The following is a 21,323-nucleotide window of genomic DNA, read 5'->3' as shown; positions in this document are numbered from 1 at the left end:
CATCCTTCAGTTGTTTCATACTTGAAGTAACTGTTTTCTACTCTTAGGTGTTTCTTTCAGATAACACAAAAAGAGTCTATTATGGGATTTATGCCTAAACTCTTATATGAAACTTTTATACAGCATAGTTTTCATTCAAATCTTAAGTGGTTGTACACTGAAGATCTCAAAGTACAACCAGAAATGACTGAATTATTTCCTCTTACTACTGTAAATTGGGTTCATATAAATTAAGATTCTTAGCCAAAAAGCAAAAGTTGACTTTGTCCACTGAATAGATTTCTTCTCCTTCAAAACATTTCATTCTGGGCTGATGGGATGATTCAAGTGACAGAGCACCTGCCTAGTAAGCACCAGGCCCAGAGTTCAAACCCTAGTACCACAAAAAAAAAAATTGTTTTTTCATTCTATCATCTTCTAAAACACATAAGTCACATTTACATATAAAAGTAATGCAATTTAGAGCATGAAACTCAGTCAAGTATGAAGACCAAATACATTAGTCAGAGATAATTTCTCACCACATCTTCTACCCTATACTCCCAGAGGAAATCTACCTTCACTCCAAATAATTATAGACTTAAGACTCTAAAGTATTCTGTAATATCTTTCAGTGCTTACACTAAGCTGACAATAAGCAAAAGTCAACAGTGCAATTAATGTTTAGATCACAAGGTCACAGTATTGCCAATGAAAGAAAATAATTCATACAAACTGTTAAATCATTACTCCTCTCTTAGTCTACTACTAAGAAACAGACAATTATGAAATGATAGAAAACCACTTGTGGAGGAAAGAGTTCTGACATTCAGTCATCAGTGTCTAACCATACTTTAATCAAATGCTGAAGACATAATTAGGTAAGAAACTGTTTTAAATGAGATTGACAATAATAAGTAGATAATTTCACACCTTAAACAAAATTCTGTTATTACCTTGACATATTCATTTGTCACTGCATAATAAACTTTTTAAAGTTTACACTTAAGAATGCAAAAGACCTAAAGCAATACTTCAGCAAGCATTACCACAGAAGCTTCTAATTTTTATATTTTCTGAAGATGGAGAGGTTAATTGGGTCCTTGAATTTCAAGACTAGCAGTTCTCACCTGTGTGATTTTTGCCAGCCTCTCCCAAAAGACATGTGGCAATGTCTGGAGACATTTTTCATTGCCATGACTGTGGAAAGTGGGGTGTTACTACCTTCCACTGAGTAGAGACCAGGGGTGCTGCTAAACATTCCTTCACTACAAAGAATTATCTGATCCAAAATGTCAATAGTGCCAAGGTTGAAAACTCTGCACTAGAGGAGGTGTGTCTATGTGTGTACACATTTGTTCCACCTCCAGGGTTTGTCTTATACTATAGTTGCTACAAAATAAGGTACTTATGTTTTATGCTCATTTCTGCAAATGGTTAATAAACGAATAAAGCAAAGAATATTACAGGTAGTCGTTGCCAATTTTTAACCAAAATCTGCAATGAATGACTCCAGTAGTAAACGACTCCCAGTAGTAAATTTCAACTTAGAAAACAGAGCTCTAGATAATACTTTAAAGCTGTGAATCCAGATAAATAAAAACATTTGGAAATTCTGTCCAACACTTTTTCAGGTTTATTTACTAATACTGAAAATTTAAAAAAAAAAAAAAACACGGTACATTTTTGTCATCCAAGTGATTGCTTCACACAATTTAGGAAAATGTAAAAAATAAGTGTAAATTCACCCTCGCACATTTTCGCCAAAAAATGTGCCCTTCCTCTGCAACCCAAGGTACAGTCAGGGGCCACACTGGCCACATTCACAATACTCAGTGAATAAAATACATTGTTTTAAGATCAAGCTACCGGTAGCAACAGTGTGGCATCTTGGCGCACAAGATACTCATGTGTACACAGAGCTGGCGGCACAGAAGGTCAGACAGGTCCTCTCCCCAGTTACTCTTCATTCCGTAACCTTTCGAGGTAGCAAAGCTGGCGGAGAGGTGCCCACCTGGGTTGGTCCCGAAGCTTGTCGCTTGATCGGCACAGCAATCGTGGGGAGGGAACCCCGTTTTGAAGTCACCTGGGCAGGATACGTTCCCCTCCCTCCAAAGAGAGGCTGGGAGAGGAGGGCCGGGCCGGGTGTGCGCAGTGGGGAGTCCACACTAAACCCCAGCAGGTCACCTTGCGTCTCAAAAGCTCGGGTCCCCGTCGCGGCTGCGCCCAGGGGACCGAGAGGACTTGGGGGACAGCGGGCCGGGGAGGGCCCCGTGAGGGGGCTGAGCAAAAGAAAGGAAAGCTGGGGATCGGAGCCCAGACAGCGCCGACAGGCCTGGGCGGAGGGAGGGATGTCACCCACCTGCGCGACCTCTTCGCCATCCTTCAAGTACCGCATAGGCGCGGGCTGGGCGGGGACGCAGGTCAGCCTCCTCCAGCCTCAGGCGAATGCTCCTTCTCCCCGACCCTCCCGCCGCTTGCCTCGCTCCTTTCCCGAGGCGGCCGAGTGCGGAACACAAGCCCCCGGCAGGACAGGACGGACGGACGGAGGGGCGGACCGCGACCCGCCCCCAGCCTGGGCGCCGCTCCTAGCCCCGGCCCGGCCCGGTCAGGGATGCCCCCGTCATGTCAGGAGGCGCGCTCCCGCCCTCCGCCGGCCCCTCCCGCCGCCTCCCCGCCTCCTCGCTGCGGTCCCGGCCGCGCTGCGGGTGCCGACCCCCGCCCTCTCCCCGTAGTGAGCAGCTCTGCAGCGCTCGCAGCCTCCTGCAGGGTTTTGTCCGCACCGCCGAATCTCGCGCCCAGCCTCCCTCAAGAGCCGCCGTTTGAATCTGCGCACGCGGCCCGGAACCTCATTGGCTGTGACGGCTGCGCGCGGGGGGCCGAGGGCGGGGTGCGGAGCGCGCGCGCGGCGGAGGGCGGGGCTGAGGATCTGGAAGCCGGGACTGGAACTCGGGGAGTCGGGGAAGCACCGAGGCGGGGCTCGCGGGCCGAGCTGTGACAGGACCCGGAACGCGCCGAGAGCCGCACCGCGAGGGGGGCCGGCGCGGGGGCTGCCGGGAAAGCGAGTTCCTGCCCTCGCCAAGGGGTGGGCCGGAAGCGGGGCAGGACTGATCCCGCCGCCCCAAACTTCCCGGGGTCCGTGGACGGTGCCTCTGGGGTGTGGGCTACCCCGGGTCTTGACGGGGGGAGACGATTGTGTGGTCTCTTTTGGCCGCAGATCCTCGCTCCCTGAGTACGCAGTCTGCGGACCTGAAATAAATCTAACCATAAAATTTGCGCAGCCGTTATTTTTTTAAGCAAACTTGTGTGCTATTTTTACCCAGACATAGCGACGAAGGTGGCGGAGACTGTGACGATATCACCTATTTTACTCAAGACTGAGCAGAAGTGTGACAAACATTTTGGGCGGAGATAGGTGGTGACCGCGGCTGGTCTTGGAGGAGCTGGAACCTGCCGAGCTGCGCAGGAAGGCAGGGGGACCGGGAGTTCGCGCGGATGGCCCAGGGCCCTAGTCCACAGCAGGAGGTGACCTTCCGCAAGAGAGACACGAGGCCGGAGAGACCGGATGCACCCCAGGAGCGTCTAGCAGTTGCAGCTTTTAGAGGTTCCAAGACCAATAACTAGGAATTGCACAGTTAGAGTAGATTAACTACAGAAACCATTAGCCACTGTTTAAGGATGCACATTTGCAAGGCAACATGCTCTGCTGCAGAGAGCACTGAACCACGTTACTATTGTAACAAACTGACCTTTTGCTATTTTGAAATTTTACGCATCGTCTTTTGCAAATCAGAGATGCAGGTGCAAATATGAATTAAGAGGAGCTGGCATACGATACTGTCAGACACACTTGCTTTTTTATAGTTACCTTTTCTCAAGATAAATCGCTTTACTTTTAAATCATTCCTTACTGGGTTGCCGGTTCACTTTTTTTAAAAGCCCATAATTTAGAAATTAGCCTCCAAATTTTATTAGATTCCAAATACGTTTTCTTACTCTTGGGTAATACATTACTCCACTTTTATTCTAGCAGGAAGCAGAGTTTATGCTATGTCTATTTACTGTAGTCAATTTTACATAAAATATCTTTTTTAAAACTTGAATGTAGTAGATGTTCTAGATTTTCACAGTAAAATAAATCCCACTCGTTTTACATAATAGAAAACAATTGCTCTATATGAGAAATGTAATGTAAAATCATTTAAATCAGTTATAAAACTCAAGACAGTTTGGAATTAAAGTGGTTCAGTAATTTGAATACACATAATCAAATGTATCATAAAGTAAGATTTGGGGTGTTTCTTTAAAGCAGAACATATTTAGAGGTTTTATTCAGAATTTATAAAAAGCAATCAAAAGTCTGTTATAGCCGGTGGAGTGGCTCAAGTGGTAGAGTGCTTGCCTAGGAACCATGAGGCCATGAGTTCAAACCCCAGTGCCACTAAAAAAAAGTCATGAGGAAAAAAGCAAAAATTGGTAAAAAATCTGAACAGATACTTCATTCACGAAGATATAAAAGTGATAAAAGTGACAATAACATGAAAATATGCCCAACTCATTAAACCAATAGAAAAATGCAAATTAAACTACAGTGACTAAAACATGTCTATTAGAGTAAGAAAAAAAAGGCTAATTATAACTTTTTTTTTTTTTTTTTTGCTTATGGGAGTGCAAGTGGTTCGTGCATTTGGAAAACGTTTACCACGGCTTCACTTATAATCTTCAAAAACTGTAAATACAAATAAAGGGACATTCTTCCTTACTCCTCAACTACCTGAAAACGGTTTAGTCTAATCATTCAAGGTTTTCCAGTGAAATTACCCTCAAGGTAAAGGAGACTGACTACCAAAGGGAAAGAGGTGTTAAGAGCAAGTTTTAGAATTTTTTTAAACTATTTATAAAAACTCACATAAAAGTCAGGTGTGGGGATGCATACCTGTAATCCCAGCACTTGGGAGACTAAGGCAAGAGGATCCAGAGTTTGAGGTCATTCTGGGCCATGTAATGAAACTCTAAGAGAGAGACCCTGAAAATTCATGTAAAGTTTCCTTTCTACTCCATGATAGAGTCACATTTTATTATGAAAATAATTTTTAAATGCTTTACTAGGACTGGGGGATGTAACTCAGTGGTAGAGCACCACTTAGCATGCAACAGGGTCTAGGTTACATCCCTAGCACTACCCCCGCAAAAAAAAAAATTATTAATTCCTTTTCTTACTTTAAGTAAATTGCTTCCCCAGGAAGATGCACCATTGGCATAGCTGCACCTTCTTCTTCTCATCCTCCTCCAATGAAAGACCAAATACTCCCAAGGTTAAGGCTGAGCATGTGACTCAAGTGGTAGAGTGCCTGCCTAGCAAGCAAGGTCCTGAGTTCAAGCCACAGTATCAAAAACATTCAGATAGTTCATGCCTATAATCCTAGCTACTCAGGAGACAGAGATCAAGAGGATCGTGGTTCAAAGCTAGCTAGGGTAAATAGTTCCACGAGACCCTACCTCAAAAAAAAATTTGGAAAAAAAAGTGGCTGGTGGAGTGGCTCAAGGTGTAGACCCTGAATTCAAGCCCCAGCACAGCCCCTCCCCAAAAAAAATCAGACAAATACTCCCAAGGTTTGCTAGTTTGAAAATCTCTGGCTAATGTAGTACCTAAGAGACTATACTTCTAATAAAACTATACACACACCATTTCCATAACCATTTGTTTTATTTACTGCTAGATTCTCAGTTCCTTGATGTTCAACAAATACAGTACCTATAGAATAAATGAAAAAAAAAGGCAAGTAATAAACAAGCATTTGAGTAAGTGTGTTCACAGGGCGCAATAAGATTACAAATTCAAATAGACTTGATATACCCATTTTATGACCAATGAAGTAACAAAATTTTTCTAAATTCTGCCAGCAAGGTTTGAATAAATCCTTAGTAGTGGTATTGGAAACTGGTATAATCCTTTTGGTGAGAAAATGCCATACATATGTACATAGCCTTTGAGAGACATTTTATCCTAAGAAAATGATTCCATGTTGGGGGCTGGTGGCTCACCTATATGCTCGGGAAGCTAAAATTGGGAGGATCTTGGTTCAAGGCCAGCCTGGGTAAATATTTCTTGAGAAACCCATCTCCAAAATAACCATAGCAAATAGACTGGGGGTGTGAATCAAATGGTAGAGCACCTGCTTTGCAAGTGCAAAGCCCTAAGCTAAAACTTCAATCCCACAAAAAAAGTAATAATTCAATAGAAGTGAAAAATAGATGTGTTTGAATGCTTACAGTAGTGTATTCCAATAGAATCCCAATTTAGAAATATTCACATTTTGATACTAGCTTACATGATTCTTCAGCATAAACGAATAATTATATAGAGGAGATGCCATTAAATGGCCATTACACTATTAGGTCCTTCTAGGTGCTTTACATGCATTTTTCTTTGGTAATTTCACAAGTTTTTTAATAATAACCCTGTGAAGTATAGGTATTATTATTCTCATCCACTTTATGAATTGGGAAAATTGGGCACACAGTGGCAAAATCAAGATTAGAACTAGAACCCAAACTTTCACACTAATGTCTTAATGTCTGTGGGCACTCAATTACAAATACAATGTACATGTAGCATATAGTAAGGTATAGTGTCAAGGGAATAGTAACAGAACTATATAATTAGTGTGTCATTCATATAGATGTCTATCATTCTGGAAATGGTCTATAAAATACATAAATTGTTGACAGTGTTTAATTATGGAGAAAAGAATGGATTGGGGCAGGACAGGCTTTAACTTTCTACGCTATGTATTTTTTGTATTTTTGTATTATTTGACTTTTTTAAAGCATGAATTCATGTTAATTTTATTCTTTTAATTTAAAAAATGAATTGATGCTAAACTGTAAAAGTAGCTGAAAATCCTGGAAGGAAATAATATAAGTTGGCATATGCTATAGTTTGGATCTTAAATATCTTGTTTATTTGTTTGGGGTGATTTTCACTTGTTTTTGATTTTTTTTTTTTAAATAGGGTCTTGCTATGTAGCCCAGATTGTCCTTAAATTCCCAATCCTCCTGCCTCAGCCTCGGGAGTGCTAGAATTTTCCAGTTTCATTTCTCCTTTTTGTTTGAAACAATTTATTTCTTGATTTCTGTGATTTCACCTCCATGATTTTGATCCACCGAACTCCTCTGTAAAGCCTGTTCTTATGCCTGCTCCTCACATGTGGAAATTCCCCAGTATTCCATTTTAGCCCTCTTCTCATGCTACACTTCCTAGTCCCATCTGTTCCTGACTTCAGTCATGTCTTATGATGTATAAATCTTTATCTTCAATCCCAATACCACACCTGAATGCCATCTTTCTCCATCAGAAAGCATTAAACACATAAAATTCAACATGTCCCAACACAGAACTCAGTTTCTACCCACCAATGTGTGATTATTCCTGTTTCCTCTTCCAGATTAATAGCACTACTAGCCAGCCTCTTAAACAAGAACCTGAGAACTTGAATTTATCTTTTTAATTCTTTTTCCATCACCTTCTTCTCTCCATCCCCACTGCCTGTGCATCTATTTAAGTTCTCATCTTTTACCCAGTCACAAGTCTTGTAACTGATCTCCCAACTTCTAGTCACATCCAATCCAATACATCCTTCACCAGGTCATGGGGAGATCGTTCAAAACATAAATCTATTTATCTCTCCCCTGCTTTATAAAGCAAATGAAGAGGCAGAAAGCAGAGTTGTCACTACCTAGGCATAGGAGCCTTGGGAAGAGATGAGAAGCAACTGCTCGTGGGTTCAGACTTTTGAGGGTGATGAAGATGGCCTAAAATTGATTGTGATGCTTGCACAACTCTGAACAATCAAAAATGATTTACTTGTACACTTTAAATGGATGCATCATATAGAGTTATAAGCTGAATATCCCTTATCTGAAATGCTTCAGAAAAGTTTCAGAGTTAGGAGTATTTGCATATACATAATGAGATATCTCAGGGATGGGACCCAAGTATAAACACAAAATTTATTTGTTTCATATACACCTTCTACTCATAGCCTGAAGGAAATCTTACACAGTATTTTTAATGTACCTGTGTTTTGACTCATCACTTGAGGAATTTTCCAATTGTGATATCATCTCAGCACTTGAAAAATCTTGTATTTTGAAGCATTTTTTAATTTCAGCACTTCATATTAGGGATAACCAACTTATCTTATAAAGAGTAATACTCTTTTAAAAGAGTAATAGGAAATGAGATTGCTAACCAATCTGAGTTCAGGGTGATTGAGAGATTTATATGTTTATATAGTAAAGATTATTTGTTTTAATATTGACAATTATTTTACTTAGTTATAGCTCATTTAAAACAATACTTGTAGGTATTATTAAATAATTATATGAGCATGTTCTTTTATTTGCATATGCTTGGGTTTTGACTCAAGGCATGTACTTACTAGGCAGATGCTTTACCATTTGAGCCACACCCCCAGCCCTGTACATAATTTTTAATACATTCCCATATATTAAAAATTTTAACTGTTTCTGGCTTCCAATTTAGAGATCTAGGTTCAAGTCTGACTTTGCTATTACTTATATAAATTAACCTTCTTTTACCTAGTTCTACCTATAGTTAAATTAGTTGAAAAAGAATGAATCTAGAATGCTTGACTTTCCTGGCAACAGGTTGAGGTGCTATATACCTCAGACTGCTTTTGAGAGCAAACAGAAAGGATAAAAGATGAAGTAACTTAAAATATCTGTTTGAGATTTCATACAATGCAGCAGAATAAATAAGAATCAGGAAACATAGGAACTTTTTGTGTGCTAGGGTAATTCATATAATGTTCTTGAGTTTTCTGTTACGTCATGCTTTTCATACCTCTGTGCTTACACATACTTTATATCAAGTATGTTCTTTGCCTGTGAAATTTCTATTCACCCATCAAAACCTCACTCACATGCTACTCTTTCTAGAAAATAGACTTCTTTCATCCCTGGGATATATTTCTGCTAATACACATGTTTTAGTATAATCTGTGCCTCTTTCTCTCACCTACTTACTATGAGTTATTTATCTCTGCAGTACCAGTGTGTAACCAGTATGTATACTCTCTCTCTCTCTCTCTCTCTCTCTCTCTCTCTCTCTCTCTCTCTCTCTCTCTCTCTCTCTCCCTCTCTCTCTCCTCTCTTTTCTCTCCTCTCTCCTTTTTCCTCCATCATCCCTTCCCCTCCCACTTCTAAGATTCTGGTGACTGAATCCAAGACCTTTCACATGCTAGGCAAGCACTCCACCACTAAGCTATGCCCCTACCTCCCTAACCCCTAACCCAAAACACGCTTTATGCAATTAAAGTTGATCTTAGGAATTCAGGAACTTTTGAAAAAGAGTTTATGGAACGTATATGATTATCTATTGTCCACCCTAAACTCGTATTATTACAGTACAGCATAAAAAGGGACAAACCTAAGACAGCTAAGAATTGTAGCAGAAGGAGTATCTGTGGATTTCACTAATGTATTCCTGAAAGGCAGAAAAAGGGAACATATTGATATATAAAACATTGCTGATTGGGGCTGGGATGTAGCTCAGTGGTAGGGCCTGTGCTTAACATGCATAAGGCCCCAGCACTCACACACACAAAAAAATATTGGTGTAACCACACCTCTAGAACAGAAGACCGCAGCAGAAGTGAGAGCTTCACAGTGGGGTCTTAAGGTTCCATATTAGGAAGTGAGGGTATACTAGCCAGAGTGGGACATAAAACTCAATAATTGAAGTGTCTATGGGACAGTTACTAATTCATCTCCATAATAGAGATTACTACTTTTGTGTGTGTGTGTGGTATGGGGGCTTGAACTCAGGGCCTACACCTTGAGCCACTCCACCAGCCCGTTTTGTGTGATGGGGTTTTTTTTTGGTTTGGTTTTTTTTGAGATAGGGTTTGCAAACTATTTGCCCGGGTTGGCTTTGAACTGAGATCCTCCTGATCTCTGCCTCCTGGGTAGCTAGGATTACAGGTGTGAGACACCAGTGCCCAGCCCCTACATTCTTCTTGTGGAGGCATTTGGTTAACTAGCCAAATATTACTGCTGCTTGAAGGAAACAGATGAGACAGATACTGGCACAGGGACAGAAGCTAGAGGAAGAAATGGAATTAATTTTTCTATAATCCTGGGAATTTTGAGAAAGAATCAGAACTGAGGGCTTCTAAGCCCTGATTTGATTCTTGCTTTACTCTTTTGCTTGTATTTTTGTTTATATCTATGTGCCTAATTTACATTGAGCATATTCAGTGACAGAGAAACCTTTTAGTTTCAAAGGAACTCATGTATCCCAAATTGCTTTTATACATTCAGTAGATTCTCATTCTCTGCTAGTTTTTTTCTATTAATTCCTCATTTTTATAACCTTTCTCAAACTCTTCTTCATTGTCACTAGCCCCATAGAGGAAGTCCCAGGGTCTACAGTATAGCAAACATAAGCATCCCATTTAGTTCTGCTTGATGGACTGGCCTCATAAGTAATGTATTTTGGAGATGCTGAATCTTGCCAATTTGATTTTTAAAGTATCCTATTAAGTTTTTAGGTCTTAGCTAATGAATCACCTCTCAGAAAGCATTCCCATCCATTGACAAGTCAGGTTAGTTCCTGACTTGCAATATAATCCCATGCAATATAATCCCACACCACCTAGTATTTCCTGTATGTACACTTGTTTAAACATCTCTCTCCTTCACTAAAAATGTAAGCACAATGAAGGCAGATGTACTTATCACCAGTTTATTATTCCTTGTTTAGCAAAATTTTGACAGAAATTAGTTTTCTAGGAGAGATGCATATAGCCCATGGATTATACTTTTGAAGAAACATAACATTTAGGGAACTCTCCTGCCAAAGCAACCGAGCCACTTAGTAAATAAAAATAATTATTTTAGCACTATAAAATGAGGTAGTTGGATTTTAACCTAACTAGTAATCCTCAAATTTACACAGATTAGAAATCTGAGAAATTCTGAAATCTTTTCTGGAAGCATCTCCAAATTTGAAGTCAAGAAAAACCCAAAGGACCTTGAGGTAGAGAATTGGGGTTCAGAGAACGAATTGGTAGGAAATGAAAGTCACATACTATATGTTGAAATGAGTTTGAACCAGATTGGTATGTACAAAATAGGTATGAAATATCTATACAAATAGGTATTTGAATCGATACAAAGTAGTGGGAAAACTTGTGACCACCATATTCTATTCCTTTGCTGAATTATGAATGTAGCATTGAGGTTAAGGGCACAGGCAATGAAGTCATAAACATCTGGGTTTATCCCAGATACTACCCAGCTCTGCCACCTACTAACTACAGGGCCTTTTACATACCTAACCTATATGAGCTTGTTTCTGAAAGATGAAGATGATGAAGATAATAGACACATAGGGCTGTTTTAGGGTAAATTTAATTATTTATGTTAAATATTTAGCCTATTGGTTGGATATAGGATAAAAGCTGTTAAATAATAGCTACTATAAATATGGTTTTTACTTGACTCCACCACTGGATGTAAAACTCTTAAGTGTATAACGGAATTTGTCTCATTCATAACTGTTCTCTCAATTCCTAGAAAAGCTTGCTTTTTGACCAGTACTTGTTTTGGGTGAATGAATTCACATGTAATTCAAGTACGACCACATAATATGCCAATTCCATAAATCAAATGAGTCATTATATGGCCAGGCACTATGGTTCATGTTTATAATCCCAGCTACTCTGGAGGCAGTTTGAGAGAACTGAGATTCAAGGCCAGCCCAGGCAAAAAGTTAGGGGGACTCCAGCTCAATCAATAAACTGGGTAAGGTGGCACTACACAGGAGGCAATAGGTAGATGGATAGTGGTTCAAGGCCAGCCTAGTGCAAAAACACAAGATTCTATCTGAAAAGTAACTAAAAGCAAAAGGATTTGAGGTTGTAGCTCAAGTGGTAGCGTGCCTGTTAGCAAGCACAAGGTCCTGGGCTCAAACCCCAGTACTACAAAAAAAAAAAGTCATTGTTTTATAGGTAGACCTCATCTTGTACTAATTAACAGGAATAATCCCCCAGAGTCCTACAATTTCAGCTCCTCAAATAAGAAATAAGTGATATGACAAATGGACCAAAGACAGGTTTAATTCCAACAAGAGTATGAATTTGAAAAGCCTGTAAGTTTTTCACCTCAGTACCACAGAGTTTGGAAAAATCAATTAAAGAGTTACTTCAGTTTTTCTACATACATTTTTAATTATTAGAAACAATTATTCATTCAGAATTGCAGTTACTGGTATCTGAAAGAGCAAGTCAACAAAAATAAAATCCATAATGAACTGTTGTAAGTAGGACGTTTACCTTATTTTATTCACTGAAGTTTTTGAGAGCTCTAGCTTGATAGTATGTGACCAGTAGCATGCATATACAAGACCTAAATCCAGGTTTGGGGCAACTATAGTCACAGCATAAAGCAAAGGTAATTATGATTAGTTAACCTGGGGCTCATACCCACACTACCTGTTCCATCAGCACTACCTTCAGAGACCATGATGACATGGTGAGCAAAAACACAAGGGTAACAATTGTGAAACCACTAGGTAACAGTAGAAATAGAGGCCTTAAAAAGCTCCACAGCTTGACTCAGGTCACAGAGCAGAGTGTCACTTCTCCAGCTTCTCAGTGTTGCACATGGTCAGGTCACAAAACTCTCATAAATATTTGAATGTACAAACATCCAGTGTTTAGTCCATTAGTAATATACCACAAATTGAACAAGTTTTTAGATGTAACAAAATAACAAGTGCCCTGCATGTGGGGATTTTATTCCACTTAAATAGCAACTGAACTCTACCAGGTCACTTTAACATGCTACAGTAACAGCAAATATTTGCGTTTTTACTATGTGTCAGGCACTGCACTGCTTTAATCATTAGACAGGCATCAACTCATTCACTCTCCACAACCACTCTAGGTGTCATTATCATCCTCTCAGGAGAAACTGGAGCTGAGAGGCATGCCCTTAAGCAATGTGCTGAGACCTAGCAAGTCTGGCATCTGGGACTATAGGCTAACTACTGAGTTAAAAGTCTATTCTAGTAAAATGGATATAAGCATATATCCTAAAACTTCAAAGTAAATGTAAGTGCAATGTTACTGCTAAGCTACCCAAATATACAGTTCAGTAATATTTTCTATATTTCTCTTCATTTCCTCACTACCACTAACCAGTATTTAAAAAAAAAAATACGATAAACCAACTTCACTCTGTTTTGTTTTTAAATATTCAGTAAGCATTACATGACCCAGTTGTCTAAAGAAACTCTGCTTACTCTAATTGGGTCTGTTTCATATAGTACTGAAATCTGCACTAAGGGGAGAAATTACTGTCCCTGTATAACTCACTTAAGGAAGTCTTTAAAAAAAAAACTTTATTACACTAAGAATTCCTTTATAAAACTGAATTATTCGTTCATGCGTTATGGTAAGGTATAATTCCAGGAAACTAAAGGATAAAATATTACTTTAAAAAGCCAATGTGGCAAAGTTATGGGGGAAATAGGTACATATTAACTTAGTTTTATAACTGATATTAAAGAAACTTTTAAATGCTGTACAGTGGCATGTGCTTAGAACACTGCAGTTATAACATACTATAATCAATTATTTATTACTCAATTGTAATGTATACAGCAATCATGAAATCAGAAAACAATGGTAACAGCTAGTGCCTTAAGGAGATATCTATTTTACTGAGCAGCTAAAGCACTTGCTATTTAGCTTTTCTAAATATTTACACTATTACTGGTTATTTTTACATATTCTAAGTAGCATTTTCCTCCAAAAAGTGGACTCTCCAGTTCTTAGCACTAATTCTTAAAGTCAAACAAACCTGAAAATATGGGAAATCTTTTCAGTGTTTTATTGCTCTACAACAGGCAGAGGGGCTCAAAGAGGGGTTTCTACATTCTAAGTACAGTATGCAATACCTTAAAATTTAAAATACTAAGTAATTGATACTCACAAGCAGATAATGGCAACTAAAACTTTTCTTTACTAGTTTTTCCTTTTCTTTTACAAAAGAAAAATCACTGTATTAATATACTACAAAAGCATGTAGACTCCATAATTAAAAACTTTAAATGTCAGATATACAAGTAAATGACATTTTCTCCAATAATTCACAATTTTTACAATTTCTGCTATTTTGGAACAAATGTTAAAATATGCACGATTTAAGAATCATTAAATATGAACTGAAACATTTAGTATCTCAAAGAATTATCAATAAAGGAAGAACTCATGGGCAAGGCATGGTGGCATGGCTACTTAGGATGTAAAGATGGAAGGACCAAGGTCCAAAGCCAGCCCAGGGCAAAAATCAAGTCCTTCTCTGAAAAATAAACAAAAGGGAAAAAAGGCTAGAGGTGTGGCTCAACTTGGTATAGTGTTTGCTTGACAAGCACAAGGTCCTGAGTTCAAACTCCAGTGCTGCCACAAAAAAAAAAAACCAAACCCAGCACTTACAATTAACTCTGTAACTTAATATTGATGATGTATCTCCCCTTTGTTCTGTTATTCCTTAAATATACATTTTACTATGGTATATTCTCATGAGTGGTTCTGATTTGAAAACTTAATTTCTTAGTATTAATTGTGAAGAGCTTCAAGGTTGTACAATTTTGTTGAATTATATGATAACCCTGAAAGAGGAAATGTCCACTCAACTTAGAATATGTGGTTCATCACTACGGTTATAAAGGGTCTTCTTAGATTCACATTAAAATGAGTGGAATTTAAACAAATTCCATTTTCATTCCATGAAATAAACTCATTCATAAAAGCTTTGCTTTTATGAAAATTGTAAGATGGAGACCTTGCTTTGAGAACCACAGAACTTGCAAAATCTGCACTGCAGTATTTTTTTTGGGCCAATTAGTTACTATTGAAAAATGAGGATTAAAACTGTACCAATATTCTGAAATAAACATTTTTATGATATTACCACTATATTAACCAGGTGAAGTACAATTAGTGACAGAAATTACATGTATATTTCATACCTAAAGGTTAGTTATTAGAAAGGTGGAAATATTTAGAGAAATGTTCACTAGTAGACAGTATTAGTAGGTTAACTGCAAAAACAAGTCATAAATTTTGCATTTAGTAGCTAACATGAGATGTCAGCATAATTCTCAAAACCTGTAATTAATAGTGTATGAGTTGTTAGCAAATGATCTTCCCTGAGGTAAAAGACAATACACAATATTACACTGTTCATTTCCAATGAAGCTGATAATTAAAAGTAACAGCAATTAAGGACCTGTGGCTGGGAATCACTGATAAATTGCAGATATCTTAACTGCTGACAGTAAGGCTGACTTTAAAAACTAAACTAAAAATCTTAAGAAGATATAAACCAAATTTTAGTCAATAGCATTTACTAAATTTCCCAGGCTTGTACACTTGAACCACACCTCCAGCCCTTTTTGCTTCAGTTTATTTTTTCAGATAGGACTCATGCATATCAAGTCCCCAGAACAGGATCCTCCTACCTCCAGCTGGAATTTTGATACAAGGTCTCACTAAATTTTTGCCTGGGCTGGCCTGGAACTGTGATCCTCCCATCTCCGCCTCCCATGCAACTTTCAGGCCTCTTGTCCTAACACTTTGGAATAAAATATCTGAACACAGTTTGGGAGTAGGATAATCAGCAGTAGGCTTGCTCTTTAGTGCCTGAGTAACCACTTGCTGGGAGTTATTTATAGTCTATTTCATATTTGGCAGTATCTTGCTTCCAATTTTCTCATTACCAGTATTCTAGACACATACCACCTTTAACTCTAATTGGACTTTGGGTCATCAAATTTCGAACTTGGTATGATTAACTACAGAACATATTATGAAGAAAAATATTTATAATATTATTTCAATGTTTAGTGAAGTACTGCAAATAGAACTGAATTATAGGAATGAATTAGTTATAATAGTACATCTAGGACTAAAATATTTTAGTTAATTTAAGATCTCTAGCTTGGACTCAAAGATACTGCATTATCACAAATTAATCATTTTACAGTTATATAGCCAAATAAAAAGATGATATTTTAAAAAATAAAGAAACCCTAACTTCATAAGGCCAGCTGTTGTAGCTCAGGCCTATAATCCCAGCTTCTTGGGAGGCAGCTATCAGGAGGATCGATGTTCAAAGCCAAACCTCGAAAGAAGTTATGGAGTCCCCAATGTCAACAAAAAAGTGGGTATGGTGGCTCATGTCTGCAATCCCAGCTTCTCAGGTGGTGTAAGTTAGGAGGATTGTGGTCCAGGCTGGCCTAGGCAAAACAACAAACCAACCAACAACTAAATACTAAGAACTTATCTGAAAAATAACTAAAGCAAAAAGAGCTGGTATGTGTCTCAGTTGGTAGCGAGCTTGCCTAGCAGGGTTGAGGCTGAGTTCAAACTCCAGTACCACCAAAAACAAACAAACTTTGCGAAGAGGATACCTGACCTACTCCCTATCCTCACTCAGATTTTCAGGTGATTTAAATAATCTCCAAAATATCCCTAATATCTCAGAATCAAGCCTTTTATTCTTTATGAAGGGAGAACCCAAACTGTTACTGTACTACTTGTACCCAATTAGCTTCTAAATAGCATGCTATTTCTAGAGAAATTAAGCATTGTCAGAGATGAGTCCATCTTCTAATGTTCACATGAGCATTTAATGCTGGGCATTTAATTTTGCTGTTCTTCCTTTAATGCTTTAACATCCTATTAGTCAGTTACTAATAAAACATACCAAGCCACAGATGAAGAAAATAAAGTCTCTGTTAGAGGCAATAATATAATTTACTTGGAAGCAGTGCATATTTTGCTTACTGAACAGTTTCCTTGTACTTAAATAAAAGGAAAAATGTTTCAGTGACTGAAAAAGACAGAATTAGAGTGGTTAGTGAAGTGATTTTTGTAATTTTTAGTTTAATACAGAAGCACGATATGCTAAGTGCTGAATATTATTTGGTAGCTCTCTATATGAAAAACTAGTACACAGTATAAAAGTTCTAAATCTTATTTTGATATAAATATGACTGAAAGTAAATTTAGAAATGGAAGAATGGAGATAAAATATTGCAAAAAAAAAAAAAGCTTGTGACATTGTGATAAAAACTAACCCAAATGGATCTTGTTCAGATATACCTGTAAAATGTCTAGATTCTCCATTCTTCCCTCATTCAACAAAATGGGGTAGGTAATTTAATGTGGATTCAGTCAGAAATACTTTCATAGAAAGAAGACCAAAACCTCCCTTATCTGGAAAAACAAGTTTAAGTACTATCTATATCCCATATGAATCAACAGGCAGAGATTTTTAAATACCTGATAATACACTTTCTGATGTACAGTTTTGTAGAATTGCAAACAGTTCTGCATCTGTTACATGTGCGAACAGAGACGGCCAGGCTTTAAATGCTCTAAGTAAGAGATTGTATTAATATACATTTTGTTTTTCATCCATTCAAATTCAACTTAATTTCAGTGAACAAAGGAAGAAAATGGATTGAAATATACATTTCAGAATACAGATCTGCAGAACAGGATAAAATAGTGCAATATCAATCTCAGGATAAACACTCTGTCTTTAAGGAATAAGCATGAAAACTGCTTCTCAAAGACACTGGCATAAAGATTTAATGAATACACTATTTAAGCAAATGCTCAGTTGATCAGGGTTATACTGCAGTAAAATTTGCATCCAAACCCAAGTGAAGCCAACAAGTAAAGAAAATCTTACGGACTCTAAGAAAACATTTTTGGTTCAAAGGGGCTCAAAGACACTTAGCATATACAGGCTTAAATATCATTGATCAAAATTGCAGAACAATGTAACACATTCATAAAGATAAATTCTTATTTATAAATTCTCTGTGAATCTGACATACTCTGAAAATTAGAAATTAACTACTGCTACCATTATTTTAAAATTTTCTACCACAATTTTCAATCAACTTTCTGCAAGATTAAAAAAACAAACAGGTGGTACTTGACCAGGCCAGGATTCAAAAAATAATGGTAACATATTATCAACAAACCACACAATTAACTGTGTTGGCTCAGACAGCAACTAACTGAATCACATTGACTTTATCATTCTAGAATAGATATTTTCTCCAACTTTGCTCAAATTAGCAAAATGTTATATTATTACACTCTATTCTCAAGATATTTTTGTCAAGAATAGCTATCTCTATGAATGTGTTTACGTTCACAGAAATGTCAGAATACCACTGTCTAATAAATCATTTTATGAATTTTAAGATACAATTTAGTTCAGATAAACTTCAAATTTACACAAATCTTTTGAAACTCTAAATAAATACATAGCATGGCTACCTTGATGACATCAACATTAGGAAAATCTCCTTTCCTCCCCAGTTCTTGTCTTTTTAGAAATCAAACATATTTAGCAAGAGCATTTTCATGTTTAAAACATTAAGACTTCCGTGGACTTAAAATTATGAAGAACTTCCAATGAACCACATTTATGGAAGAAACTCATCTCAGGAGATCTAATAAACTAGTTTACAGGAATTCAGAGCCAGCCTGGGCAGCAGAACATTTAAAAGCTATTGCCAATCACACACTTGCTATCATGCACTGAATAACAAGATATAATCTTTGAATTATATACGTACAAGATTTTTAATGACTAATCAAGTTATGTGGCCCAGCCAACAAATATTACATATTCACAATAAACACTCTGCCTTTATTAGCCTCTAATGAAATCAAGAGTGATCCATTGGCTCAGTTGTGCTAGTCATGTCAGCATCTTGACTATCCATCTCTTCAGGCTCCTCCACGGAATTTTCCTTTTGTGCTTTTGACCTTGTAGCAAATGCTGCTCCCAATGCATCTGCCACAGAGCTATCAGTTGTTTCTGTATTCAAATTTTCAGTGCCACCAGTTAAAGAAAAGGATTCAGGCAAGCCAGTCTGAAGACTCCCAGGCCTCACAGAACTCACAATTTCTACTTTTCTTTGAGGAAGATCAGATGGTGACTGCTCTGTACTTTGATCCCGCAAGTGTTTGTCCATTGACGCCTGAATAGAAGAAACCATTTCCTGCAATTTTTTCCGCTGGGCCTCTACCAAATCAGGATCAAGCTGCCTGCTGTCTCTCATTGTTACCACTCCAGGAGCTATTCGAATAAGCTCACTGTTACTAGGAGCAGCTGTGAATACAGGAGGCTCTGTTTTAGTGGAACTATTACCAAAGTCTGTCCCTGTATTATGCTTTCTTACAACTGGAGTTTCCCTAGCTCTTGGATCAAGGTGTGGATTACTGGATGCAGTTCCTAGAGAATGCCCCTTGCCCTGAAAGGCTGTTACATTATGAAGCTGCTCAGATTTCTTTTTCACTACTCCACCACTACCTAGTTTTAATAGCCCATGTGAGGGACTTGATTCCCTGCTTCTTGTAGTAGCCTCTGCTCGAACCTGACTAACAGCCTCTTTAACTAAATCTTCGACATCAGGACCAATGGGGAAATGTCCCGCAGCATCCACACACAGCTCCAATCTATCTTCAGAAGCATTATAGACAAAAGTTTTGCCAGGTAGATGTGGAAAAGTACAATGCTTGCCATCAGACATACCTGAAGAAAGGGCAGAAATATTCAACAGATTAAAATCTTACGTTAGCAAAAGTGCAGTCAAGACAATTATGGTTAGAACACTGAATTTTCTATAGCAATACATACATAACAGCTTTCAAAACAAGATTTATTAGAAAATAATTTACTCTACAACAGTAATAAATATCACCACAGACCTTAAACTAGTTCCCTGAGATTTTCTTTTTAAATCATTATCATGTTAGCAAAGTTAGGAAAGAGGCATGTAAGAAATGACTGAATAAGGAAAACAGTATAAGCCAATAAGAAAATGCACTAAATTTACTAAAACTCAAATATTTCAAATAAACATTACGTTCAACAGTAGATAAAATAACAATTAATAAAAATCCAAGTAGAATTTTCTCCTGACACACTTTTGGCAGAGACAAAAATTAAAGTCACTGGAGATGTAGCTCGGTAGAGTAAGCGCCCACTATGCTCCAGGCCCTAAATTCAATGGCGGGGGTGGGGATTAAAGTCAGAGATGTGTTGATCCCCAGGGGGGAGAAAAAAAAAAAAAGAACACCTAAAGTCAAAGATGTGATCTAAATAGTACTTTTTCTGGGCATATCCTAGATTCAGTTTACTGTCTCCTAAACCCCTATCTCAGAGATCTAGAAACCATGTCTCCAGAAACCAAAGTAGTAAAAAAGAGAATTACATAAGGCCAGGAAGCTTTCAAACATTCATTTCAATAGAGAACACTTACTGAGCCTCACTATGTGCCAGAAACTAAACTGTGACAATTTTAACATAAAATATAATTCTTAGACGACAGATACTACAAACAGATCATAACAGAATCATAAGTATAATGATGGCATACTACATCTCATCTCTCGTTATTTGAGGATTAAATAAGGAAGTATATGCAAAGCATATACCTCAGTGCTTAATTATCAGTCAGGCATTTTAATTTTGCTAGATTAAAAGGGTTTTGCAATTATACTCAGGATGCTGCTATGAGGCTTCTCCCTGGACCATCCCTAGGAGAAGTCGTAGTTCCACACACACTAATCACAGTATTACCACAGTGAAACAGAGAAACAACTGCTTGGGTTTTACATAACCTAAGAGAGGTACATGGTCCTTTGAATTTTGAGAATCAAGATCCATTAAAATTTCCATATGACAAGCCAGGTATGGTGGTACATACCTATAGTCCAGCTGGGCATAAGTAAATGGTCTGAGGCTAGCCTTGGGCAAAAAGAGTGAGACCCTATCTGGAAAATCAGGCAAAAGGAGTAGAGATATGGCTTAACTGGTAGAGTGTTTGCCTAAGAAGCACAAAGCAGCTGGCAGAGTGGCTCAAGCAGTAGAGTACCTGCCTAGCAAGCGTGAAGCCCTGAGTCCAAATCTCAGTACAACAACAACAACAAAAAAAGCACAAGGCCCTGAGTTCAAACCTCTGTACCCATCCCCAATTCTGTGTCACATATCAACAATTCCTTTACTCATTTATACTAACTAAAGACACATATACTAGTATTTACATGGTTCCTTGTATCAAAAAACTGGAAACTACTCAAAAATCTATCAGCAGAATAAGAGATGAATTGTGTTAAAAATGATACAATATATTATGGAACAGTGAAAATGAACTAGAGTTGAACCATCAACATGGATGAATCTGAAAAAAGTACTGCACAAAGGAAGCAAGTCAC

At 38.0% G+C, this 21,323-nt stretch overlaps 2 protein-coding genes across 4 annotated transcripts in view; both read right to left on the bottom strand.

Moving 5' to 3' along the window:
• Mybl1 (MYB proto-oncogene like 1) overlaps window positions 1-2,813 on the bottom strand; it is a 43,196-nt gene extending 40,383 nt beyond the window's left edge. For 2 of the 3 annotated variants that reach the window (XM_020158786.2, XM_074068587.1), the window contains exon 1: window positions 2,342-2,812. In XM_020158786.2, coding sequence (XP_020014375.2) covers window positions 2,342-2,361 — 20 coding nt within the window. In that variant the 5' untranslated portion in view covers window positions 2,362-2,812. Of the gene's footprint in view, window positions 1-2,341 lie in introns of all 3 variants that reach the window. The other variant, XM_020158787.2, reaches the window with a different exon arrangement.
• A 6,267-nt stretch (window positions 2,814-9,080) lies between these two features.
• The window catches only part of Vcpip1 (valosin containing protein interacting protein 1), a 35,438-nt gene continuing 23,195 nt past the window's right edge, over window positions 9,081-21,323 (bottom strand). The window contains exon 3 of the mRNA XM_020158794.2: window positions 9,081-19,638. Within this exon, the coding sequence (XP_020014383.1) occupies window positions 18,770-19,638 (869 nt within the window). The 3' untranslated portion in view covers window positions 9,081-18,769. The remainder of the gene's footprint in view (window positions 19,639-21,323) is intronic.

The sequence above is a fragment of the Castor canadensis genome, chromosome 3 (assembly GCF_047511655.1).
Source record: "Castor canadensis chromosome 3, mCasCan1.hap1v2, whole genome shotgun sequence".
Classification (NCBI taxonomy): domain Eukaryota; kingdom Metazoa; phylum Chordata; class Mammalia; order Rodentia; family Castoridae; genus Castor; species Castor canadensis.
Note: the sequence above shows the minus strand (reverse complement) of the source record. Positions and strands in the feature narration are given on the sequence as shown.